The sequence below is a fragment of the Ursus arctos genome, unplaced genomic scaffold (assembly GCF_023065955.2).
Source record: "Ursus arctos isolate Adak ecotype North America unplaced genomic scaffold, UrsArc2.0 scaffold_36, whole genome shotgun sequence".
Taxonomy (NCBI): domain Eukaryota; kingdom Metazoa; phylum Chordata; class Mammalia; order Carnivora; family Ursidae; genus Ursus; species Ursus arctos.
In genome coordinates this window covers 15,299,794-15,323,256 of record NW_026623050.1, presented here as the reverse complement: position 1 = coordinate 15,323,256, position 23,463 = coordinate 15,299,794, and the positions used below count along the sequence as shown (strand labels likewise).

Sequence of the window (23,463 nt, the reverse complement as noted above, 5' to 3'; positions counted from 1 at the left end):
GTTTTAGATACTACTAATGGTGATTCTTGTATCATTCTTTATGTAATGGGCAAACTTCTCATAATACAAGCCTTAAAAATAATAATATTAGTGGTACTTATAAAGTATTTTCTATCTATTAAGTGCATTTAGTTAGTTATATTACTTAAATATTTAATATCCTTTTTTGGACCTTGGTTTTTCAAATTCTGAGAATTTGTTTAGTATACTACTATTAAATTCTCACTGTTTTATTTTAAATTTTCTTACTGAATTTTTAATCACTTTTTAAATTTAAAAAATATTTTTGAAATTATATAAGCTATATATATAGAGAGAGGGAGGGAGACAGAGAGAGAGTGAGTGAGCACAGGTGTGCACTTTCAAAAAGTAATTTTATATATTCTTATTGTCCTCAGTATGTAAATATCTGAGTTTGGACTCAAGTCTGGGTTACCTGACTTCAAAGTCATCCCCTATAAACTTTCACTAGGCCTTGCTCCAAAGTACTGTACTTTATTGAATTTAAGGTGACCGTGAAACAACCAAACATAAGTAGCTGAGCTTTTGAAAAACATGGGCTTGTTCAGTAGGAAGGGATTGAGGTAAAACTTTAGATTTACGAGTAAGTACCAAAGATATATTAGTAGGAACATGACATTTCTAAAAGGAGGAAACAGAAGATACAATATTTATTCATTCATCCTAAAGGTATGTGTGTCTAGCATTATGCTTATCAAAATAGTTGATCTCATTGACTAGTTTTAGATATAATTTCTTTAAAGCATTTAAATTTTTTTCACTTTAAGATATATATGTTTGTCTCATTCTTTTAAAGGTTCTAAAGGAAATTTGGAAAGATACAAGGCATTTCTAAGGAAGTATCGTAGGAGAAAGAAGATAATGGTATGATATTTGTTTTCAGCTTCCTTGAAAAATTATATTTTCACAGAAAATTATTATAATTTCACAGATAAGCACTTTTAGAATTTTTTAAATTTTCCTGTTAGTCTTTTATTGTCTATTTGTGTATTTATCTGTGTTTTTTAAAACAGCTAGATTCATATTCTTTACATACTCAATATTAGAATGTTGGCATTTTCACATTACTGTAAGTTACTTGAAGACTTAATTTAATGCATACATTCCAACCTCCGGTTATTTAATAATTTATAATAACCTATACTTAGTAGTGCAGGTTCCATAGCAGTCCTCTTCCTTTAGAAAAAATTAACAATTCTTTTCGATTACCTTTAGAATTGCTTTGTCAATTTTTAAAAAAATCTCTTTGAGAGTTTGATTAGAATTATAATAGACTTTGAATTACTTTTGGAAACTTAGTCCTTTTCAAAAATACATTCTAAAATTATATAATGTTAAAGCTATAAAGACTTTAAGTGCCACCACTAGTCTATCTACCCATTAAGTGTTATTTTTCAAATTTCAAAATTATTTTATTTTTTCCTGATTATGACTAAAGTAGTCATTTTAGAAAATTAGAAGAAATAGAAAAGCAGTAGAAAGGATAAGTATCCTAATTCTATCATTTATAGATAAATAGCATGTAACTATCTAGTTGTCACTTTCATTTTTTTCTTTTCTTTTCTTTAAAAAAATAATTTAGAAAATTCAGAGTAAATTATATATTTGTAATTCATTAAATGTATTATGAAATTTTAATTAATAAGTAATCTTCTCCACCATCTTAAAAGTAAACTAATGTAATAGCCCTTTGGTTAGACATTTAGGTAGTTTTCGTTATTCACTATAATTTACAGAGCTGCTCTGAACATATTTGGAACTAAAGATTGTGCTTACCCATGATTATTTTCTTAAGATAAATTTCCAGAAGTGGAACCACGTAGGGAAAGAAATGTAAAAATCTAAGTGTTTTGATATGTATTGTCAAATTGTTCTCTAGAAAGGCAGTACCAATTTATATTTGTAACAGTAGGGTTTGTGATTAATCTCTTATCCATTTCCTTGTCAACATTTAATACTATATTTTTTAATGTTTGCATAGTTGATAAGCATAAATGATATCAGTTGTGTGTGTTTTATTAATGAAGTTGATACTTGAGGTTTTTCTTAGTCTTTGTGTTTCTTTTACTGTGAATTGCCTATTTATGAAATTCGGCCATTTTTTTTGCCTGTTCTTTTTTTTATTTCTAAGAGCTGTTTATGCTTAAAAAATATTAACCCTTTCCATAATATATATTTCTTTGTTGCTTTTTAAAAGGGTTTTTTTGTTATATAGAAATTTACATTTTTATGGATCTGTAATTTTCTATTGAAGTTTTCTGCCTTAAGTGCCATATTTAGGAAGACTTTCTTTGTCACAAGATCATACATATATTCGCTTGTGTTCTGTTCTATTATTACAGATATCTGTGTGTGTGTGTGTATTTAATTCTTTAATCTACCTAGTGTTTATTTTTGTGTAAGAGAGTGAAACATAAGGATTTTATTTTAGGTCATCAGTAAATTTGTGATTTTCTTCATATAAGTTCTAAACATCCCCTGTTAAATTTATTCCTAGGTATCTTAAATTTTTCTTACTAATGTCAGTGAAATTGTTTTTCCATTATGTTATTAAATGGGTTATTGTTGGCATATATGAAATTATTTTTGGTATATGTTTATTATTCAAGAATGTTAGTGGTTTCTCATCTTATCCTTGATTTGGAAAGAATGCTGGTACTTTGCTATTAAGCATCATTTTAAATGTTTAGATAGCTATCTCTTTTTAGATTAATGAAATTTGTTTCTATTCCTAGTTTATTAAAGCTTTGTGGATATGATGTAGATTAGATGTAGATCGGTTAGAGATCTAGATACAGGTATCGCTGTGCTCAAACACTTGAAAAAGAATCTTCATGGTTTGAAATGGAGAGGAAAATAATCCACTGTGATGATAGCAGAAGCTACTTTCAACCTTCAGTCTTTGCGGCAGATTACATTAATAACTTTTCCAAAGTTGAGGCATTCTTATATTCTTAGGGTATACTTCTTTATTGCATTACTGGATTTGATTTGCTATTGTTTCGTGTGAATGTTTGCATCCATGTTTGAGAAGATAGGATTTTCTTTTGGTTTTGGTATCAAAATTATACGAACCCCAGATAATGAGTTACTTAGCTTTATTTCTCTTTCTAGTCTGTATACTATAGAGCATAGTAGTATATAGGGATATCATTTGTTCTTTGGATGTTTGGCAAAAGTCAGCTCTGAACTTCTGTTGATTATTATTTATATTTTGCAGAGGGTAATAGGTTGGTAGAAAAGCTGTGTGGAAGTTAACAGATTTCATACATATCAACTTGGGTAGATTGTCAAAACATAATATTGAGTGGAAAAAGAGCAAATTACCAAATAATATGTACAGTTGATACCATTTCTTTAAATTTTAAGAACACACAAGAAGTGTTTATATTCTTTAAATATATGTACACATATATGTAAAAGTATGTTAATGGAATGGAAGGAATGCTAACCAAACAAATAATAGTGACTCAAGGAAGGGGAACACATGAATAGAACTATAGAGATTATGGTAAAAGGGGAATCTGAAGTTTACACTTTATTATATAAATTTCACATTTTATTTTATAACAGTCATAAGAAAATACTAAAATGTCAACAGTAATCCATTCTAGGTTGTGGGAACATGAAAACACTGGTAATTTCTTTTCTTTTCTTTTTTTTTTTTTTTAAAGATTTTATTTATTTATTCGACAGAGAGAGAGACAGCCAGCGAGAGAGGGAACACAAGCAGGGGGAGTGGGAGAGGAAGAAGCAGGCTCATAGCGGAGGAGCCTGATGTGGGGCTCGATCCCATAACACGGGGATCACGCCCTGAGCCGAAGGCAGACGCTTAACCGCTGTGCCACCCAGGCGCCCCTCTTTTTTTTTTTTTTTAATTTTGAAAATAATTTCCAAAATTCTGACTTTTGAATTTTATCAGATAACTTTTGAGGATCTATTGCAATGACCTTTAGGTGAATTATACTAACAAAGTTTTTAATACTGCTAAATGTGTTTTATTGATTTTTTTATTTGGACTTTAACACATATTATTTATATTTTTGTGGTATCTTTTCCAGGTTGTATGATCCTGAACTAGTTTTGTGTTACTATTACTGTGCTCTTTGAAAACTTACAGTGTTTCCTTGCTTCCTGCAGAATAAAGTCTGGACTTTGAGATTAACATTAACATCTTTCTAAATCTGACCCCATCCTCATTGATTAATGATATCTGTAGCTCTCAAGCACACAGCCTTCTTTCTTATCACAATTGATTTCATTTTCCCTAAATAATCTTTCTTTTTCTATTCCTTTGCATACTTTTTTAAAATGACAATAATGTCATTCTCTTTCCGTTAGCAATCTGTTATCATTCTTCAAATTTGTTACCTGTGTCGTTTCCTCTATGTGTATTGTATAATGTGTGCGTGTATGTATATGATTTGCCTGAGCTTAGTTATTCCTGGAAGAAGTGGGGATGTGGAAATTAATAAACAATTTATCAACATGTCAGATGATCAAAAACTAATGTATATAGAAGGCTACTTATTCTCTGTGTAAAGTAGTATGGTGGACATAGAGATGCCCCACCCAGATACCCGTCAAGGAAGAATCTGTTGTCCTAGCTGCTAAGGGTGCTGTTAGTGGGGTACCCTTCAGTTGTCAGCCCCTTCAGGGTTGCTTCACCTACATAGAACTTCCTCTTCCAAAGACATACCCTTCCAGGAACGACCTACCTCCAGTGACTGATCGAGTTGGGGGCAGAAAGGCCTGGCTCTTTCAACCCAATGCAGGACACCTATAACAGGCCCTTTCTGCTGTAGAGCCCTTTTCAGAGTCCAATGAGGCTGTTAGACTTGTATCATAGCTGATTTCTCCAACTTCCCCATTATGCCTTTCCGCTTGCCTCCTGTAGATGGTGATCCCAAAGGCACTCCCAGTAGACATTCTGAATACCAGACTCCACCTCAGAGTCTATTTCCCAGTGAACCAAAAGTGCAATAAGTAATTTTATGTTTATTAAAGCCCTTGTCTCCCTGTGTTTGTATATGTATCTGATTCCCCTCTTGAACTATGATTAGCCTGAGGGCAAGGATCATCTTTGTATTCCTACCATCTAGCACAGTGACAGCATTCTAGGCTTCAGTAGGAGATACACACACACACACACACACACACACACACGCGCACACACAATTAACTGAACAAATTTACAAAATATAAAAATTTAATTTAGAATTTTAAAGATTTTATTTTAAATGTTTTCCAGCTTTCAGATCAAATGGAGACAAAGAAGACTGTAGAGGTATTTAAAATTTCTGTTCTATAAGATTATGCATCGGAAATATTATATAGAAATAAAGAATGTTTACAATAATATAAATGTAGCTATAAATATAGATGGGGCTCTAAGAGAGAGAGGTGGGAACAGGCATAGAAGCGTTCTCCTTCTGCCTAGTCTTTCTTCATGGGTAGTCTAGCAAAAATTCTTATCATTTGAGTTGTCAAAGTTGGTTCTGAAATACGATTTTGTTTTGCTTTTGGATCTGACATATGAATATTCCAGGGCTCTTAATTTGAGAGAATCAGAAAATAGTAAGATTTTTTTTAGGTAGGATAAATAGTTTTCAGTTATTTTAATAAATAAAAGTAAAATAATTATGTTAATGATTTATGGTTAAATATTTATCTGTCTTCTGTAGTCCTGTGAGACTACTATACTGGAAAGGGTAAAGTAATTACTGTTGTGTGATATTTCCCTCTTTCTAGGGTTGCAACTTCTCAGGATTCAAAACAAATGAGCTTACTCAACTACCCAGACATTTGGATGCTGAACGAATTTATCTTTTTATTTTAAAAGCCCATGACTTTGATGTACGTAAACATTATTTTTATTGTATGATACATTTTGAGAATATGGCTTAATGATCAGACTTTTATTTAAAGCTATGACAAATTAGGTGATAAGCATGATTGAATTTTTGAGGGGATTAAGTCTGGCAGGAAAAGACCAGTGATGTTTAATACCTTGATCACCAGAAAAGAATGTATTAGATTCCGTGTTACTGCCTCAGGGGTCTGAGGTTGCTCCTGTGCATTGTCTTGGCCTGTGACTGTAACAAGTGTTTTCCCCTCCCTCTATCTGCTTTATCAGCTCAAGAGATTTTAGTCTGCTTATTTTGACCCCAGAATAGCTTATGAGAACCCTTCTCCACAATACCACCTTTTAAGCCTCCAAGTGTCTGGGGAATTTTTGAGTAGTGTCCCTATAAGACAGCCAATTGAAAAACTGCAGGCATAGGACAATAACTAGATCATTGCCCATTGTTTGCCAAGGGTAGGATGAGAGTTGGGCGGTACCTGATATTGATTTCCCCCTTAAATATTAGGTGGTCACCTAGCAAGATTTCTATTTCCTGCAGGCTTCAACAATGTTCCTTATACCTCAGGCAGATTCCTTCCAGATAGTTCTCTGGGATGGATGTGGCCTTGGAATTACCTAAACCCCTCCTAAAAGGGGGCCAAGTCCATCCCTCACCTCCCCATTGCTCACCTCTCCATTCCTCCCAATCCCTCACCTCCAGCCTTCCTGTGCCTCTTCATTTCTCAACACAAAATCCCTGTTGTTTTCTCTCCTACCGTAGTTCATCGGAAGGAACATAATCAACCATTAAACCCCCTTTTTTTCACTCTCTTCAAGATGTAATGTTCCAAGAAGTAGAGTGTGATTGACCTGATTCGGATCTTCTGTTTACCCCTCAGTTAGGCAACTACAGAGCACCTCAACTGACAACTGTATCTAGAATGATTCAGTAATGATACTCTCTCTTATTTTTCATACTAATACAAATGTTTTTCAATTCTCTTTTATATTTTGTGGGATTTTGGTGAGAGTAAAGGCTTAGTCTGCCCCCTTTATACGATCACCTGATCCCATTTTCGTACAGAAAAACTATAGGGTTGCCTGGGTGGCTCAGTAGGTTTAGTGTCTGCCTTCTCCTCAGGTCATGATCCCAGCGTCCTGGGATTGAGCCCCACAACCTGGGATCGAGCCCCACATCCTGGGATCGAGCCCCACATTGGGCTCCTGGGTCAGTAGGGAGTCTGCTTCTCCCTCTCCCTCTGCCTCTCCCCCTGCTCATGCTCTCTCTATATATGTATCTCTGTCTCAAATAAATAACTAAAATCCTTTAAAAAATTCTTAAAAAGAAAAACTATAGTTGCTAATTCTGGTTATACCTGGATCATGAGTCTAGTTGTTTCTCTGACTACATTTTCCACAATTTCCTTAGGAAAAAGTTTTATTGTTATAAAAAGAAATTGATAAATTATTGTTAAAATAAGTTTCTAAATGTTGTTCTCGATAATCTATAATATTCTTTTTAACATTCCATGTTCTAAGATGGTACTGTATTTTAAATATGGATGCATGTACATCTAACACAAATCAAAAGGTGATCACATAAACAAGGCATAGATACACAGCTATGAGGAATTATCAGTATGGTTAATGTGGAGGATGCTGGCATTACTGAAAGAAATAGGGAAGTGAGGCATGGAAGTAGGTATGGGTAGAGGGTGGGTGGAGTGTGACAAGCATCTGGGTATATCTGGGCATGGGTACCAGTGCTTTATTTGTTAATACCCCTACCTGATTTCAAAAAAAGAATTTAAATTGGCTTACCATAGCATGTAAAATGCAATGGCATTAAAATAAATAGCTAATGAAATTAGAGTGAAGAGCGTATAAGTGTAGGAAAATAAAAATATCAGGAAAGGTTATTTCATAGAAATGCTTATAGTTACAGACCAAGAGATCGAACTTACGGATCTGAAACTTGGAAAGAGAAGGTTATAGGTTTACTGTTACATGATTCAAGATTTGGGAATCCATGGAATTGATGAATTCACCTGAACCCATCTAAACACATTTCCGTGCATGCAGTCATTAATTCAGTTCCTTGGTGAGATAAAGTGTACATTATCCTCTGTACCACCCAGAACAGAACTGTGACTACAGGTGATGCTCAGTAAAAATTTTAGTGAATTAAATGAGTAAAAAATGACCTATATTATGAATAAGAGGAGAAAGCTAAGCCACAAGCATACTGATATATAGGAATAGAATTCAAGAGAAAATTAGAAGTAATTTTGTCCAACCTAGACTCAATGTTAGAACCAAGTTAGATAATCTAGGTTTTAAGGTATATTTACATTTACTTGAATCAAAAAATTATCACAAAGTGGGGAGGGGAGAGGAGAGAACCATTTAACTTTTTAAATTGGGTTTGGGGTTTTTTAGTCACTTTTCATTTTTTGGTGGTTTTGACTAAATATTGATATACTTTAAAGAATTTGAAATTTTACTGAAAAAGGAAGTTAGTGATACTAAACATAACCAAACTTAGAATAGAAGCAATTATGCAGTTAGTGTACAGTTAAAAGCATCTTTGCTTGAAATTTGTAAAAAATTTAAACAAAATTATTCAGTTTTCCCCCCTGTATTTCAATTTTCTACTTTTTTCTTTATGTACTTCACATACGTTCTTTGTAATGAAAAAATATTAAATCTAAGCTGTTAAGAACTAAGTACTAAATTTAAGCAGTTACCAATGTACTCCATACTATAATTAGTGGCCTATGGGAGATAAGTGTCCCCACAGAATACATGATAATTAATCTTTTTGGTATAAAAGTCTGCATGATGTCTTTTTTGTAGACACGTGTTAAGGAACAGGAATTCATGCCTATAGATTTCATTAAAGTAAGTCTTGAACTCTATTGAATGTGGTATCTTAAAACTTTTAGTAAATAAATAAGATAAAAATGATCTATTGAATGTGCCCATTCAAACCAAGATTTATAGTCATGGAAAATGGATTTAACCTTATGTGACAATTTTTTATCAATTTCTTTAAGAGTACACTCTGTTTGGATGGGGTCTAGACTTATGATGGGGCTTGTTGGGATAGAATTCAAAGATACCTATCTTTAGTATAAAAGGGAAATTGTAGCATGTACCTTGGAGTTTGCTGTTCTTTGTCTAGCCTACACTGTCCTCTCAATAGCTATTAGGCAAATGTAATTTTTGAGTGTAGGAAATGTGGTTAGTGTGACTGAGATGAATTTTTTTTAATTTCTTTTAATTTATACATAAATTTTAAAACTAATACTTGATTCAGTTATTGAAAACTTTGAATTATGGTTGGAGCAAAATCACAACTATGTATTTATGAAGTCTGAATACTGATCTAGTATTTATGATGAAAATTTATTGTTCAAATTGAGATGTGCTGTATGTATAAAATATATACAATATTTGAAAGACCTATTCCCACAAAAGAGTGTAAAATATTTCGTTAAGAATTTAATGCCCATATATTGAAATGATAACATTTTAAATATATTTGATTTAATAAAATGTCATTAAAATTAATTTCACTTTTTATTTTTATAAAGTGGCTACTAGAAAATTTAGTATTACATATATGGCACAATTCAATTTCTTTTGAAAAGTGCCAGTCTGTAACCACTGAATACATACTCTTTATAAAGTCTGTTTGCATTAACATGTTTTATAAGGGATTTTAATTTGACCTCCATGTATCTTTTGTTCCATAGGAAAAGGTTTTCAAAATCTGGAAGACCCATTTTCTCTCAGAAGCCTCTATTGCTCTTTTACATGATTCCTTCTGGTGGTGGTTTCTGCATAAATTTAAGGTATAATGTTAGTTTTTTAGACTTCTTTTTTAAAGTTGATTTGTGGCACAGTTAATTTTTTAGTAGAGGTGGCACTGGTACAAAAAAAAAAAATATTTTTCTAGATCCTGTCACAGAACTTGGATTTTTAGTATTCCATACATGTTAGAAATCCTGTTAAAAATCTAGAGTTCTTTCAGAGGAGTTAAAACTTTAATATGGATTTCAAAGATCCTGCGTCTTCATTAATCAGAAAAAGACCAGTGAAATCAAGCAGAAAAAGATCAGTGAAATTAAGCAGTGTAATGAATAATAAAGTTGTAGCTTAACTTAGTACTATAATGTGCTGACAAACAGCTAAACAGAAAACCCACTGCAAATCAGTGACACTGAAGGAGGTTTCATTTGGAAAATTGTCTACAGAGCAGATGGAGAGAGTGTCTTTACTTGATTCAGAAAGTTAAAAAACTCTCATTAGGATTAAGAAGAGAAAGACATCTGGATATTTGGGAAGGGTATCTAGGAAACAGTAAGAGAATGGAAATAAGTAGCACATGAGTCTTATGTTAGAGAATGTGTGAGCCCAGAAAAAGTGGTGAATACCAATGACTGTTGGGTGGCTTCTGGATCTGGGAGAGTGGAAGATACGAGCAACCCCAGGGATCACAGTCTTACGCCTTAAGAATGTGTGCCACCCCATCAAGGAAGCCTGAAAAGAGACTCCACTGTCCACCTTTCCCCAGCTCAAATTACTCACACAAATCTGCTTATGGGCTGTCACAGGAGTTTTACACCATGAAGAAACTGGGTGTTAACCAGTTTTATATACGAACCATTCAGTTAGTGCTTTATGTTAGAATAAACTATGGGTTAGAATAACTCTAGATTAAGAATATCTGTCCTATATTTCTGATATTGTTACGTTCTCTGGATGAAGCACAGGAAACAGTATATCAGTAATACAAAGATAATTACTGAGGGAAATTTGTGAAATCAGGAGTTTCATTACCTTAAATTTTTTTTTCTAGATCTGGATCCTGAATTTGTGTTTTTCCATGAAAACAGAGAAACATTACATCCCACGTAAATCTGTTGAGATTATAAATAACAAGTTTTTGAAGGAAACATAATCTAGCAGTGTTCTAGTTATTGTCAGGCCATAATAGTATTTTATTGCTTTGAACAAACACAGATTTAACACAAAAATATTAATGACTCACCACATTTATAAGATTATTTTTGGAATAACAAGGAATTAGAATTTTTTATCATTTCTTTCTTTCTTTTTTTTTTTTTTTTTAAGTAGGCTCCATGCCCAGCAGGGAGCCCAACGTGGGGCTTGAACTCACAACCTTGAGATCAAGACATGAGCTGAGATTAAGAGTTAGATTCTTAACCAACTGAGCCACCCAGGTGCCCCTAGAATTTATTTTCTTTAATCAAACCATTCTCTAGAAACTAGCTTTCTGAAATTAAAATGTAATAATTTAGTAATAATTTTAAAACATTAAAATTTAGTAAGATTTCTAGTGTCATGGTTTTTGACATGTTTTGAGAAGCAATATATTCAGCTGGATCATTGCTCTGCTAGTGTTCTAGGGAACTGAAGGGGGCAGTTTGGGGGTCCAGATCAAATTGAAGCAAACTTACCATGATTTAACTAGAACAGTTCCGCTTTCATCTGTTTAGTTCATTGCATTTTATCTATGATTTTACTTCTAAGGGGGTTTGTTGTTAAATATATACATATGATACATATATAAATATATATGTTAAAATGGTTGCAAAATACATAAATTCTATTTACTTTGGAAGAATAAATAATACTGACTTTATACCTGGAATATAGTAAAACCGTGTTCAATTTAGTTCAATTTAGTAACCAAGAGTATAATATGAAAAAATATATAATCATACTCTAGAATATAACATGCTTCAGTGTGGTGGCTCTAAAACTTATTTCAGTAATTGTTATATGATTAATATAAAACCAAATTTCCTTGTTTATTGCCCATGATTTAGTGGTAACTAGGTCTAGTAGAAAAAAATACTGAACTTGGATCCGGAAAACGAGAATTTTAAATCTAGTTTTCCCAAGTAGTTATTTTGAGACTTTGGGCTAGTCAAAAAATCTCTCTGAGCTTCACTTTCTCATCTCTAAAAAACAAAACAGGTAGAAAATAACATATACCCTGCTTTTTTCCCTAAGGTTGTTGTATTAAAGGTGACACGAATAAGAAGACACCTAGTAAACTGTGAGATACTATATAAATGTAATATGGGATTCGATGTAATAGAGTTAAGAGATCTGGCTTTCAAAAACAAGTTTACCCACTTCGTATATGATGGGACCTAGAATAGTTATTTACCTCTCTAAATGTTTCATAAAATAAAAAAATCACCTACTTTACATGTTTGTTGAGTTAAATGAGGAAGTACATGTATAGTTGTTTGTTTATATGGAGCTGCATATGTAGTAAGTGTTCAATGGATGTATCTATCATCACCATCATCATCACCATCATCATTATTATTATAATTATTATTATTATTAATAGAGAGAACACAGTGTTCCAAAAATTGATGGCCAATGTATAGGCTAATGACAAAAGTTTCCCTGATGATGTTTGACTAGAAGAGCTTTAGTAATGATATTGCAGTATGCTTAATGTTTTTAAAAATTGCCCTTGGGACTTGGGCTCCCAAAAAAGATTCAGAAAGCTGGAAAGCACATCATTCCCACCCATATAAAATAGAAAATCCATATAACCTATAAAATTATAACTTTTTTGAACTCATCAGATAGAGTAGATTTCAAAGCAAAGAATGTTACCAGGGAAAAAGAGAGTAATTGTATGATGATAAAGTGGTTGATTCATCAGTATAACATAACAATCCTAAATATGTATGCACCTAATAAAAATGCTTTGAAACACATTTAATAAAAACTTTTAAAACCTCAAGGACAAATGTGAAGATTCGTAAGTATACTTAGGTGTTTCAATACCTCATTCTCAATAATTGGTAGACTATACAGAAAATCAGTAGTGATATAGAAAGACTTGAGCAACACTGTCAACCAGCTTAATTGTTCTAATTTGGCATTTATTAAATATTCCTCCCAACAACAACAGAACACATTAAACATTTACCAGCTACTTTCTGGGCTAGGAAAACATCCTAATAAATTTAAAACACTGCAAGTCAAACACAGAATGTTTTCAGACCAAAATGGAATTATATTATAAATGAATAACAGAAAGCTATCCAGAAAATCCTCAAATATTTGGAAACTAAATAACACACTTCTCAGTAACTATGGGTCAAACCAGAAAACAATAGAAAAATTGGAAAGTATTTTGAATTTACTGAAAATACACATTAAAATTTGTGGGATGTGGGGTGCCTGGGTGGCTCAGCCAGTTAAGCGTCTGCCTTTGGCTCAGGTCATGATCTCTGGGTCCTGGGATCAAGCCCTACATCAGGCTCCCTGCTCAGTGGGGAGTCTGCTTCTCCCTCTGCCCCTCCCCCACTGTTCATGTAATCACTCTGTCTCTCTCTCTTTCAAATAAGTAAACAATTATCTTTAAAAAAATAAAATAAAATTTGTGGGATGTAACTCAATCAGTATTTGGAAATTTGGAGGATTAAAATAACTATATTAGAAATAAGTAAAGTTCTCAAAAACTATGACCTCAGCTTCTGTCATAAGAAACTAGAAAAAGAGGAATGAAATAAATCCAAAATAAGCAGAAGAAAGGAAATAATAAAGATCAAAGAGGCAACTAATAAAAGGAAAAACTGAAAAACAAAGAAGGAATTAGAGAAAATCAATGAAGCCAAAAACTGATCCTTCAGGAATCCTAAAACCAAGGTGATTCCAGAGGAAATGGAAGTTTTAAAGTCTATTTTGTCCTATATTTAAGTATTGCTACTCTGGCTTTCTTTTGACATCCATTTGCATGATAGATGTTTCTCCATCCCCTCGCTTTCAATCTGCAGGTGTCTTAAGTCTAAAATGTGTCTCTTGTAGACAGCATATAGATGGGTCTTATTTTTTTATCCATTCTGTCACCCTATGTCCTTTGATTGGAGCATTTAGTCCATTTACATTCAAAGTAGTTATTGATAGATATGGATTTGTTGCCATTTTATTACTTGTTTTGTGGTGGTTTTTGAAGATTTCTCTGATCCTTTCTTGTCTTTCTCTTATGTTTTGCTGATTTTTTAAGTGATATATTTGGATTTGTTTTCTTTTATTTTTTGCATACTTATTAGTGGTTTTGGCATATGGTTACCATTAGGTTTGCATATAACCTCTTCTGCATATAGCAATCCATGTTAAATTGATGGTTGTTAAAGTTTGAACCTATTCTTCCCCCCACCCACATTTTAGGTATATTGTGTCATATTTTATATCCTTGACTGTTTTTTACAGAAATATTCATTTTTATTACTTTTGTGTTCCCTACCTTTGGTCTTTCCTTTCCACTCAAAGAGTCCCCTTTAATATTTCTTGCAGGGCTGATTTAGTGGTCACAAACTCCTTTAGTTTTTGTTTGTCAGGGAAACTCTTTATCTCTCCTTATATTCTGAATGATAGTCTTGTTGGATAGGGTATTCTTGGCTGCAGATTTTTCCCATTCAGCTTTTTGAATATATCATGCCACTTCCTTCTTCCGGCTTGAAAAGTTTCTGTTGTAAAATTTCCTGCTAACCTTATGGGTTTTCCCTTGTAAGTTACTGACTTCTTTTGTCTTGCTGCTCTTAAGATTTTTTTCTTTATCACTATATTTTGCAAATTTAATTACAGTATGTCTGGCGTGGGTCTGCTTTTATTGATTTTGGTGGGAATTCTCAGTGTCTCCTAGATCTGGACATCTGTTTCCTTCTCCAGATTAGGGAAGTTTTCAACTATTATTTCTTCAAATAAATTTTCTGCCCCCTTTTTTCTCTTTTTCTGGAACTCCAATAATACGAATATTATTGCATTTGATGGAATCATTGAATTCCCAAAGTCTTTTCTTATTTTGCATAACTCTTTTTTCTTTCTTTTGTTCAGCTCAATTACTTTCCATTACTCTGTCTTCTATGTCACTAATTCATTCCCCTGCTTCTGACATCCTGCTATTCATTCCATCAAGTATGTTTCTCATATCATTTATCGAGCCCTTTATCTCCACTATGTTATTCCTTATCTCTGTGTTAAGGCTCTCACTCATATCTTCCACTCTTTTCTCAAATCCAGTGAGTATCCTTATGATCATTGTTTAAATGCTCCATCAGGTGTGTTACTTATATCTGTTTTGCTTAGATCTCTGGCTATGGTCTTGTGCTGTTCTTTCATTTGGGATAAATTTCTCTGTCTTCTCATTTTGTCTGTCTCTCTGTGTCTGTTTCTCTGTGTTAAGAAAGTCAGCTATGTCTTCTCCTCTTGAAATAGTGACTTTATGAAGGGGAGGCCCTAGAATACCCTGAAGTGCAGTGTCCCCTGTTCACCAGAACCTGGCACTTCAGGAGAGTATCCTATGTGTTTTGCTTATACCCTCCTGTTTTATCTGCATCACCTTTCCTTTCTGTGCAGTCATCTGTACTGACTCTGCCTGTTGTGGGCTGTGCTTCTTCTCTGTGGTGTTAGTGGGACTCAGGCAGGCCAGTTCTGAGGGGACTTGCCTGCTGGAGAACTTGGAACGGGGGCGGGGGAGGGTGCAGCAGTGTTAGCAAAATTTGCATTGGGCCTCTAGGCCTATGCTGGATCCCCCAAAGTGCTGCTGAAGCTGGGGACTGTGTGCCAGGGCAACCGGGAATATAAGGCTGGGCCCATGTGATGGTGGCCAGGGGCATGCAGCTAGGCATGGTATGGTGGCTGGCCGTGGCATACAGCAGCAGTTCTGCATCTGGCACTTGGACAGGGCACACAGGCAGCTTTAAGTGTCTTTATAGCCTTGCCTCCCGCAGGTATTTATGCTAGGGAGTGGGGAAGGAAAAGGCACCTGCCAGCTCCCTCATTTTTGGAGAAGTCCACCAACACATTCTGAAGTCAGTATGAACAGATTTGTCTCCCATTTGCCTGCAGCATTGTGTAAACTTGTCATTTTTATGTTGCCTCTTTGCACAGGCTGCTGTCCCTTTAAGGGTGGTGGTGACTCAGCTATCACTTGACCTCCAGGCTCACCTAGTGCTGAGTCAGGTGACTTTTCAAGTTCTAAGCTCCAAATACCACTGGTTGTACAAACAGGAGGAATTCAACCCTTTTAGTTTTTAAAGCCAAATGTTATGGAGATTAGTGCCTGTTGTGAGGGCCCATTGCCCTCTTTAGGCAAGCAGCTCCCTTCCCCCTGAGGGCAGTCTCCCTCTACCTTTCTGACCTTCCTAACGTTTCAGATGCAGTTTCTTCTCTAAATTTAGTTGTGAAGTTTTTCTGCCAGTCTTCAGATTGCGCTCTGGTTTACTATCTTGTATGTGGATGATTATCTAGCTGTGAATGTGGCTGGGGAGAGCTCCGGAGCTCCCTACTGCACCATCTTCCCAAGCTCATCCAACAGGACTTTACTATAATATTGACATTATTATCTATACACACTTTCTTCTTACAAAATATTTACTGTGTCTTAGTTTAGCCATCGTGTCACAATTTTATTAGTTCTGGCTGTGGTTGTCTCATCCTAGTAATGGCTTTAATTTCATCCTGAGTTACTGATAATGATAGAGTTGGAGTAGATGCAGGACAACAGAAAGTAATAGTCATTGATCGCCTCTACGTGACAGCTTTAATGCAGGAACTTTCAGTAACTCATTGAATGTTTGAGTTTCTTTCAGTAACTCATTGAATGCCAGGCATTGTGTTAAGTGCTTGAAATACAAAGTCAAACTAAACATGACCCTTGTCCTTATTTTACTATGCCACTATAAGGTATGTATATTTTATACATTTGGCAGATGAGGAAACTAGGACTGATTAACTAGCCCAGGGTAAAGCAACTGATGACTAACAAACCCAGTGTTCAAATGCAGGTCTGCATGACACCAAACCCATGCTCATTCTCACTGTAGCAAATGATCTGCCTTTTAAGAATAAACTTACTGACATTATGTGCACAAATTCCAATTTTAAATTGTCATATTAATGCTTTTAATTTCATACATGTTTTATTTTTTAAGCCTGACAGAGAAAATCAAGATTTCCTGTTTGACAGAATTTCAGAAAGTTACGTGACACTTTTCATGAGTATCCCCGCAAGTCGAAAAGATGCATTCCTCCAGGTAAACATAGAAATTAACTGGTTGCACGAAGCATTTTTAGAGCAAATGAAATTTAAAAAATAGTCATTTTATTTAAACATCTATTAGAACATATTTTGTTACTTTGAAAGCAAATTTCCTGAAGTAAAGTAAGTAATGGTCCTGTTTTAAAAGTTATGTTTCCCCCTCATGATATTGTATCCCCTTGCCTAAAAGTCTTACAGAATCTCCTTAGTGTGGCATAGGTGTTTCGTTTGCATATTGATAATTTGAATACTGTCTAATTCTGTGTGTATTCTTGATTTTTTCTGTTTACCTATAAAATTATCATTTTTCTTTTACTTTATAATGTATCTTTTGATTTGTTTAAGAGGACTTGAGAAGTTTATGTTATATGTAAGGACCTTTTACAGTTAATGACAAGGGATATATTTATAATTAAATGTTTGTATTATGTTTTTGTTATTATAATAACTAGTGAATAGGATTGATTAAAAGAATTTGTGTTCTTCAGTAATGTGAAAAGAAAATGTATAGGAATTTCATTAGATTCTTTTAAATTTAAACATCCAGGGGCACCTGGGTGGCACAGCGGTTAAAGCGTCTGCCTTTGGCTCAGGGCGTGATCCCGGCGTTACGGGATTGAGACCCACATCAGGCTCTTCTGCTAGGAGCCTGCTTCTTCCTCTCCCACTCCCCCTGCTTCTGTTCCCTCTCTCGCTGGCTGTCTCTATCTCTGTCGAATAAATAAATAAAATCTTTAAAATAAATAAATAAATAAATTTAAACATCCAGCACCTCAAAGCAGAAGTCACATTCAAATCCTTTGTTGTGTTGACATCTGTAAATCAGAAATACATTCATATTTTGGAGTTGAGAACTGTTTTCATGGTTAAACCAAAAACAGTAAAATGTCCTTCACAGTGAAAATATAAACAAACTTACATTGCCAGACAATATGTTCAGTCTTTACCTTTCTTTCTTACTCACAGCCATATACATACAGTGTCTATAAAAGGAAACCAGTAGTGGACTGGTCCATTCTGGACATGTCCAGAATCTGCTACCAGTTACCTGGGTGATCTTGGCAACAAATTTAGTCTCTCAGTTCCATAGCTGGAAGAGGTCGATTAGAACTGTGATTCATAAATTGTCATTTTGTAGAATAGTGGTGTTCTGAAAGATGAACTAGGATTTTCTCTGCTAATATTAAAATATTTTTTCTTATTTCCATGTAAAAGTTAGTTAATGATTAGGATTTTTGGCAAATTGTCTGGAAGTGACAAAACAGCTGTTTCTTCTATCCATGATCTTTGACTTAGTCTGTCCTTTTGTGGTGAGTGAGCCTAGCCTACCTACATGGTTTGATGATATCAAGCATGCTTTAACATAATGCTCTTGAGAAAAGGATAACAGGCCTATGTAAAGTGGACAAAAAAAGTACTGGCACCATTGCATATCCCCCATTCTCCAATTTCTAGCCCTATGCTTTTGGTCCAAATGTTTTCCCCTGGGATGGATATGCCTTTTGATAGATGTTATATTTATAACCTTTCTCAAATCATGACTTGATTTTTTTGAGGGCCCTATTTTCTGTGGCTTTTTCTGAGGAGAAATAAGAAGTTGTTTAATTAAGATTCAAAGCCTCTTTGAGAACAAATAAGATGTACATCTTGGTGATTTTGACCCCTTGGCCTGGGTTCAGTCTTCTTTTAATACTCTCTCTTTGTTTCGATGCTTGAGAATGAGGACACCTCCCTATACATCTATCTCTTCCAGAGCTGTTTAAGTAGAAATAAAGTCTTATCTCTTATTGACCAATTTCCATTATTTTTAACTCATTCAGATAAGTCGGGATTTGTTACTGCTTGCTCATCTGATTTACCTTACCTAACAAAGAGAAATTTATTAATTTTTAAGAATCAGAGAGTCATTATCATGTCCCACTATTCAGTACAAATTAGCTGAATCTAAACATATTTAGTGTGACTTGTACTTTTGTTGTCTTCAAGTGTCATTCAATGATAGACCTTCAGAAATTTTCCCAACACAATTTGACACTTGATCTTAATCATGAATACGAGATATTCACAGAAAACTTTTAGAAGTTCCCCTTATTCACCTTGTTCAACCTCTTAATTTTAATAGTATGATTTTTTTATAATAAAATATGTGTTTGTCTCTGGTATTGAAAATGTTCATGATTCATTTCAATAAAATTAAATATACCAATATGTTAATGCATTCCCCCCACCATCACCACCAAAAAAAATCATGGAGTTCTTCAAAGAATATTATCACTTACAGCAAATATTATCACTTATAACCTGGAGTAGTAGTATTAGTTTCTTATTGTTTTTTTTGTTTGTTTGTTTGTTTTTTTAAAGATTTTATTTATTTATGTGACAGAGAGACAGCCAGCGAGAGAGGGAACACAGCAGGGGTGTGGGAGAGGAAGAAGCAGGCTCATAGTGGAGAAGCCTGACGTGGGGCTCGATCCCATAACGCCGGGATCACGCCCTGAGCCGAAGGCAGACGCTTACCGACTGACTGCGCGACCCAGGCGCCCCTAGTTTCTTATTGTTGCTATAACAAATTATCACAAATTTAGTGACTTTTAAGACAACAAAAATTCATTATTTTAGAGTTATAGAGGCCAGACGTCCAAAATGAGTCTTACAGGGCTAAAATCAAGGTATCAACAGGGCCACTTTCTTTAAGAGACCCTAAAGGCAAATCCACTTCTTGCCTCTTCTAGCTTCTGGTGGCTGCCCACATTCCTTGGATTCTGATATTACTCTAATTTCTTTTTCTGCCATCCCATTGCCTTCTTCTCTTCTGTAGTAAAAATTTCCATAGCTTTCCTCTTAAAAGGACACTTGTGATTGAGGCCCACTGGATAATCCAATATAATCTCCCCATTTTAAGATCTTTAACTTAATGAAATCTGCAAAGCCCTTTTGCTGTGTAAATGAACATTTACACACTCCAAGGATTAGGACAGTGACCTCTAAGGGACACTCAGATTACAAAATTTTACATTTACTATTAAGGGCTAAATGTGATTTTAGATATTTATTTGGTTGCTGAGTACAAGAATAATGAATTAATTTTTTTTTAATTTAATGTAAAAATGTAACTTTTATGTTTAGTCACTTCCTAAGAGGTATTTAGTAGTTTAGGGATTTTAAGTCTAATAGAATAATGGTAGAACCATATATTTGTTGATATCTGTTCATAGTTTTCATATGTAAACAATACAATAGTAATTGCAATATATTAACTCATCTATACCGACTTCAGTTATTTAAAAATATGCTTGCTACTCTTACCACACACACACACACACAGAATGATAATTATGTGAGGTGATAGAGGTGTTAGTTAATGCTATGGTAGTAATCATATTGCATTATGTAAGTGTATCAAATCAACATGTTGTATACCTTAAGCTTACACAGTGTTATATGTCAATTATATTTTAATTAAAAATACATAAACATACTTTTTATTATAATGATCTGTATATATTACTTTCTAAAAGAGGATAACAATATCAAGGTTAAATGAAATAAATAATCATCAAACTTTATCTTAAAATATAATCATCAAACCTAATCTTCATCCTTTATCCAAATTAAATTTTCTAAATGAAATAATCATCAAAACTTAAAATAGAATCATCAAACTTTATCTTAATTGTTAACTTCATCTTTTTATCCAAATTGAATTTTCTAAAATGCCAACAAATAGCCAAATTGATTTTATTTTCAACTCTTCTTTGTTCATGTCCCTCAATTAGAGGTACAAAGAAGTTATAAGTGGTCAAACGCAAGCTATAAGAAAAAAGGTACATGTATATTTCACAAACTTAATCATTTCTTTGGTAGTTGATAGATACTATATAAAATATAAAATTATTCTAATATGACTCTATTTTTGACAGGTGTATCCTGATTGTTTGGCACAGGCCATTTATGCAACATTCCAGGAAGCATTTCCAGAATCCAGTAATCTTTTTAATGATGAATTTAAAGAAGATCTAGGGAATAATATTTTTCTTTGGTTGTCAGGTATGAGTATATCATTTACATATTAGTCATTATTTTGATACCTAAAACTTCTCATATACAGTATCTCGTTTACTCCAGCTAAAAAAATTGGTAATTCTTTGCCTTACGAAACATGCCATATTGATGTGTATGTTTTTCAAGAAATAACAATTATTTATTTTCTTCTGAAAGTTTTGCTATACCAAAATTAATCTGTTTTTAGCTTTAGAAGCCAAATAATTTTATAAACAATGGAATTATTATAGAAAATTGAATTTCCATAGAAATAAAATTATACTATATATATTCATATTTGGAAGATAAATAGTTTATGTGTTTCTTTGGAACACTACTGACATTTTTATGGCAAATAATATTGGGTAAATTCTAGAGTTAACTGAGTTCCTTGAAGAAATATAATCAATCACTAATCAAGGAAAAGTTGTTTTTTGAATCGTGGTATATGTGTTGGTGGGAGTGATAGGACTGAAAGGCTGAAGGAAAGTGAAATTCTATCCTAGAGCACTTAGCTAGACATGTAGGTACTTGAGTTTAAAATTAAGGTAGAGTTTCATATTTCGGAGTGACCTCCCCAACACTTTTTTTTTTTAAGATTGCTTTACTCTTGTGGACTACCAGAAGCTACTGACAATTTTCAAATAGTTCTTCTTGTAAATCTTTGTATACAAATTTTGACTGATTTTTTAAACTATTTTACACCAGTTCTTAGTAACCAAATCACTTCTAAAAGAAAATGTTTCATATTTTAAGAAGGGAGCCCTTGAGAGGTAAAGACTAGAAAACAGTCCTGAGAAACCACCCCCCCACTTCAATCAACACACACAGTCAAGAGTCTCCTAATTATAGAGAAAAATCCAACTAATTCTAATATAAGAAATAAAAAGGGAATGTACACAGCATTCATACCAAGATACTATACAAAAAATATGTGATGATGAACAGGACAACTTTCCTACTGACCTATTCTAGACCGTATTGTGTCCCCCAAAATAAACATGTTGAAGTTCTAACCCCCAGTACACCTCAGAACATGACTGCATTTCAATATAGGACTTTAAAGACGTAATTAGGTTAAATGAGATCATTTGAGTGAGTCATAATCTAATAGGACTGGTGTTCTTAGAATAGGGAGACATCAGGGATGTGTATTCACAGAGAAAAGGCCATGTGAGGACACAGCAAGAAGTTAGCCATCTATAAACCAAGGAGAGAGGCCTTGCAAGGAATCACACCTGATGGTACCTTGATCTTGGACTTCCACCCTCCAGAACTGTGATGAAATAAATTTCTGTTGTTGAAGTCCTCCAGCCTATCGCATTTTTGTTATGGCAGCCCTAGCAAACTAATACAGATTTTAATACTCAATAGAAAAAATTGAGCAAAAACAGATGAAATTTTTAACCCAGCAATTAAAAAATGGAACACAGCAGATAAAAATTATAATCCAACGTTCTAACAAAAATTGTTGAGAATTAATGAAACAATCATAGTAGTGAGGGGAGAATACAAATTGGAAACATAGGAAGTCCATGGAGCTTCCTATGGGAAGAACCCAGCTATACACACACATATGTATACATGAAATCACTATATTGATCAAGAGATAGAGCATATCCAGCATGTAGTTGAAATTTTGATTTCTGTTTTACCCAAGAGTCTTTTAAGATAATGCCTTTTAATGGCAAAGATTTTTGTGTTTATATTTTAGTTATTAATGTCTACTTTTTTTTGCTTTATGTTAAATACTGTGGCTTGTATCATATTTGGAGTTGGGAAGTTACTGAGTTGTTTCTATTATATAATGATACATAGCAAAATATTATAAATGGTACCCAGTGGCTTGAAAGCAAAGATGTATTCCTATTTTTCAGAAATAGAATTCTATATATTCTCTGTGTGGTTGCATAGACTAGTACACATGTGTGTTTCCACAGGATTTTATTTGTATTTCCAATGGTTTTAATATGTGCTATATCTTTAACCAATTAAAAATCCCTTTTCTCCTAAAAAAAATATGTGTTCACAAAAGAGAGAAAAATTCTTTCTAACATAAATCTTCACCTGATACAGTTTAGATATATCTTTATTCTTAAATTTACAATGAATAATTTTTAGGGGTTTTAGCTACCAGTATTCTAACACTGAATCAATTTTATAGATACATAAAATTAGATTTTTTTCTAGTCTTTAATTATAGTTCTGTTACTATAGAGGCAAACAGATTGATTTGACTTCTACCCAATGTTATCTAAAAAGAAATTAATATTATAGAAAGAATCCCTTTACTCTTGCCATGACCAGGCAAGGATCTATAGATAAGTTTTAGGATCATTGTCTTAACTTTATTGAGTCATCCACTCATGAAAAGGGCATATCTCCCTATTTATTGAGCATTTTGTTAACTTATCTCAGTATATTTTCTATTTTCAGCATATAGATCTTGTAC

At 33.6% G+C, this 23,463-nt stretch overlaps 1 protein-coding gene across 13 annotated transcripts in view; it reads left to right on the top strand.

Annotated features, from left to right (window-relative positions):
* FAM227B (family with sequence similarity 227 member B) overlaps positions 1-23,463 on the top strand; it is a 195,864-nt gene that overhangs the window by 14,135 nt on the left and 158,266 nt on the right. For all 13 annotated transcript variants that reach the window (XM_057306165.1, XM_044390977.2, XM_044390979.2 and 10 more), the window contains 6 exons: positions 818-885; positions 5,273-5,308; positions 5,773-5,877; positions 9,625-9,723; positions 16,864-16,965; positions 20,891-21,017. In XM_057306165.1, the coding sequence (XP_057162148.1) occupies positions 818-885; positions 5,273-5,308; positions 5,773-5,877; positions 9,625-9,723; positions 16,864-16,965; positions 20,891-21,017 (537 nt within the window). The remainder of the gene's footprint in view (positions 1-817; positions 886-5,272; positions 5,309-5,772; positions 5,878-9,624; positions 9,724-16,863; positions 16,966-20,890; positions 21,018-23,463) is intronic.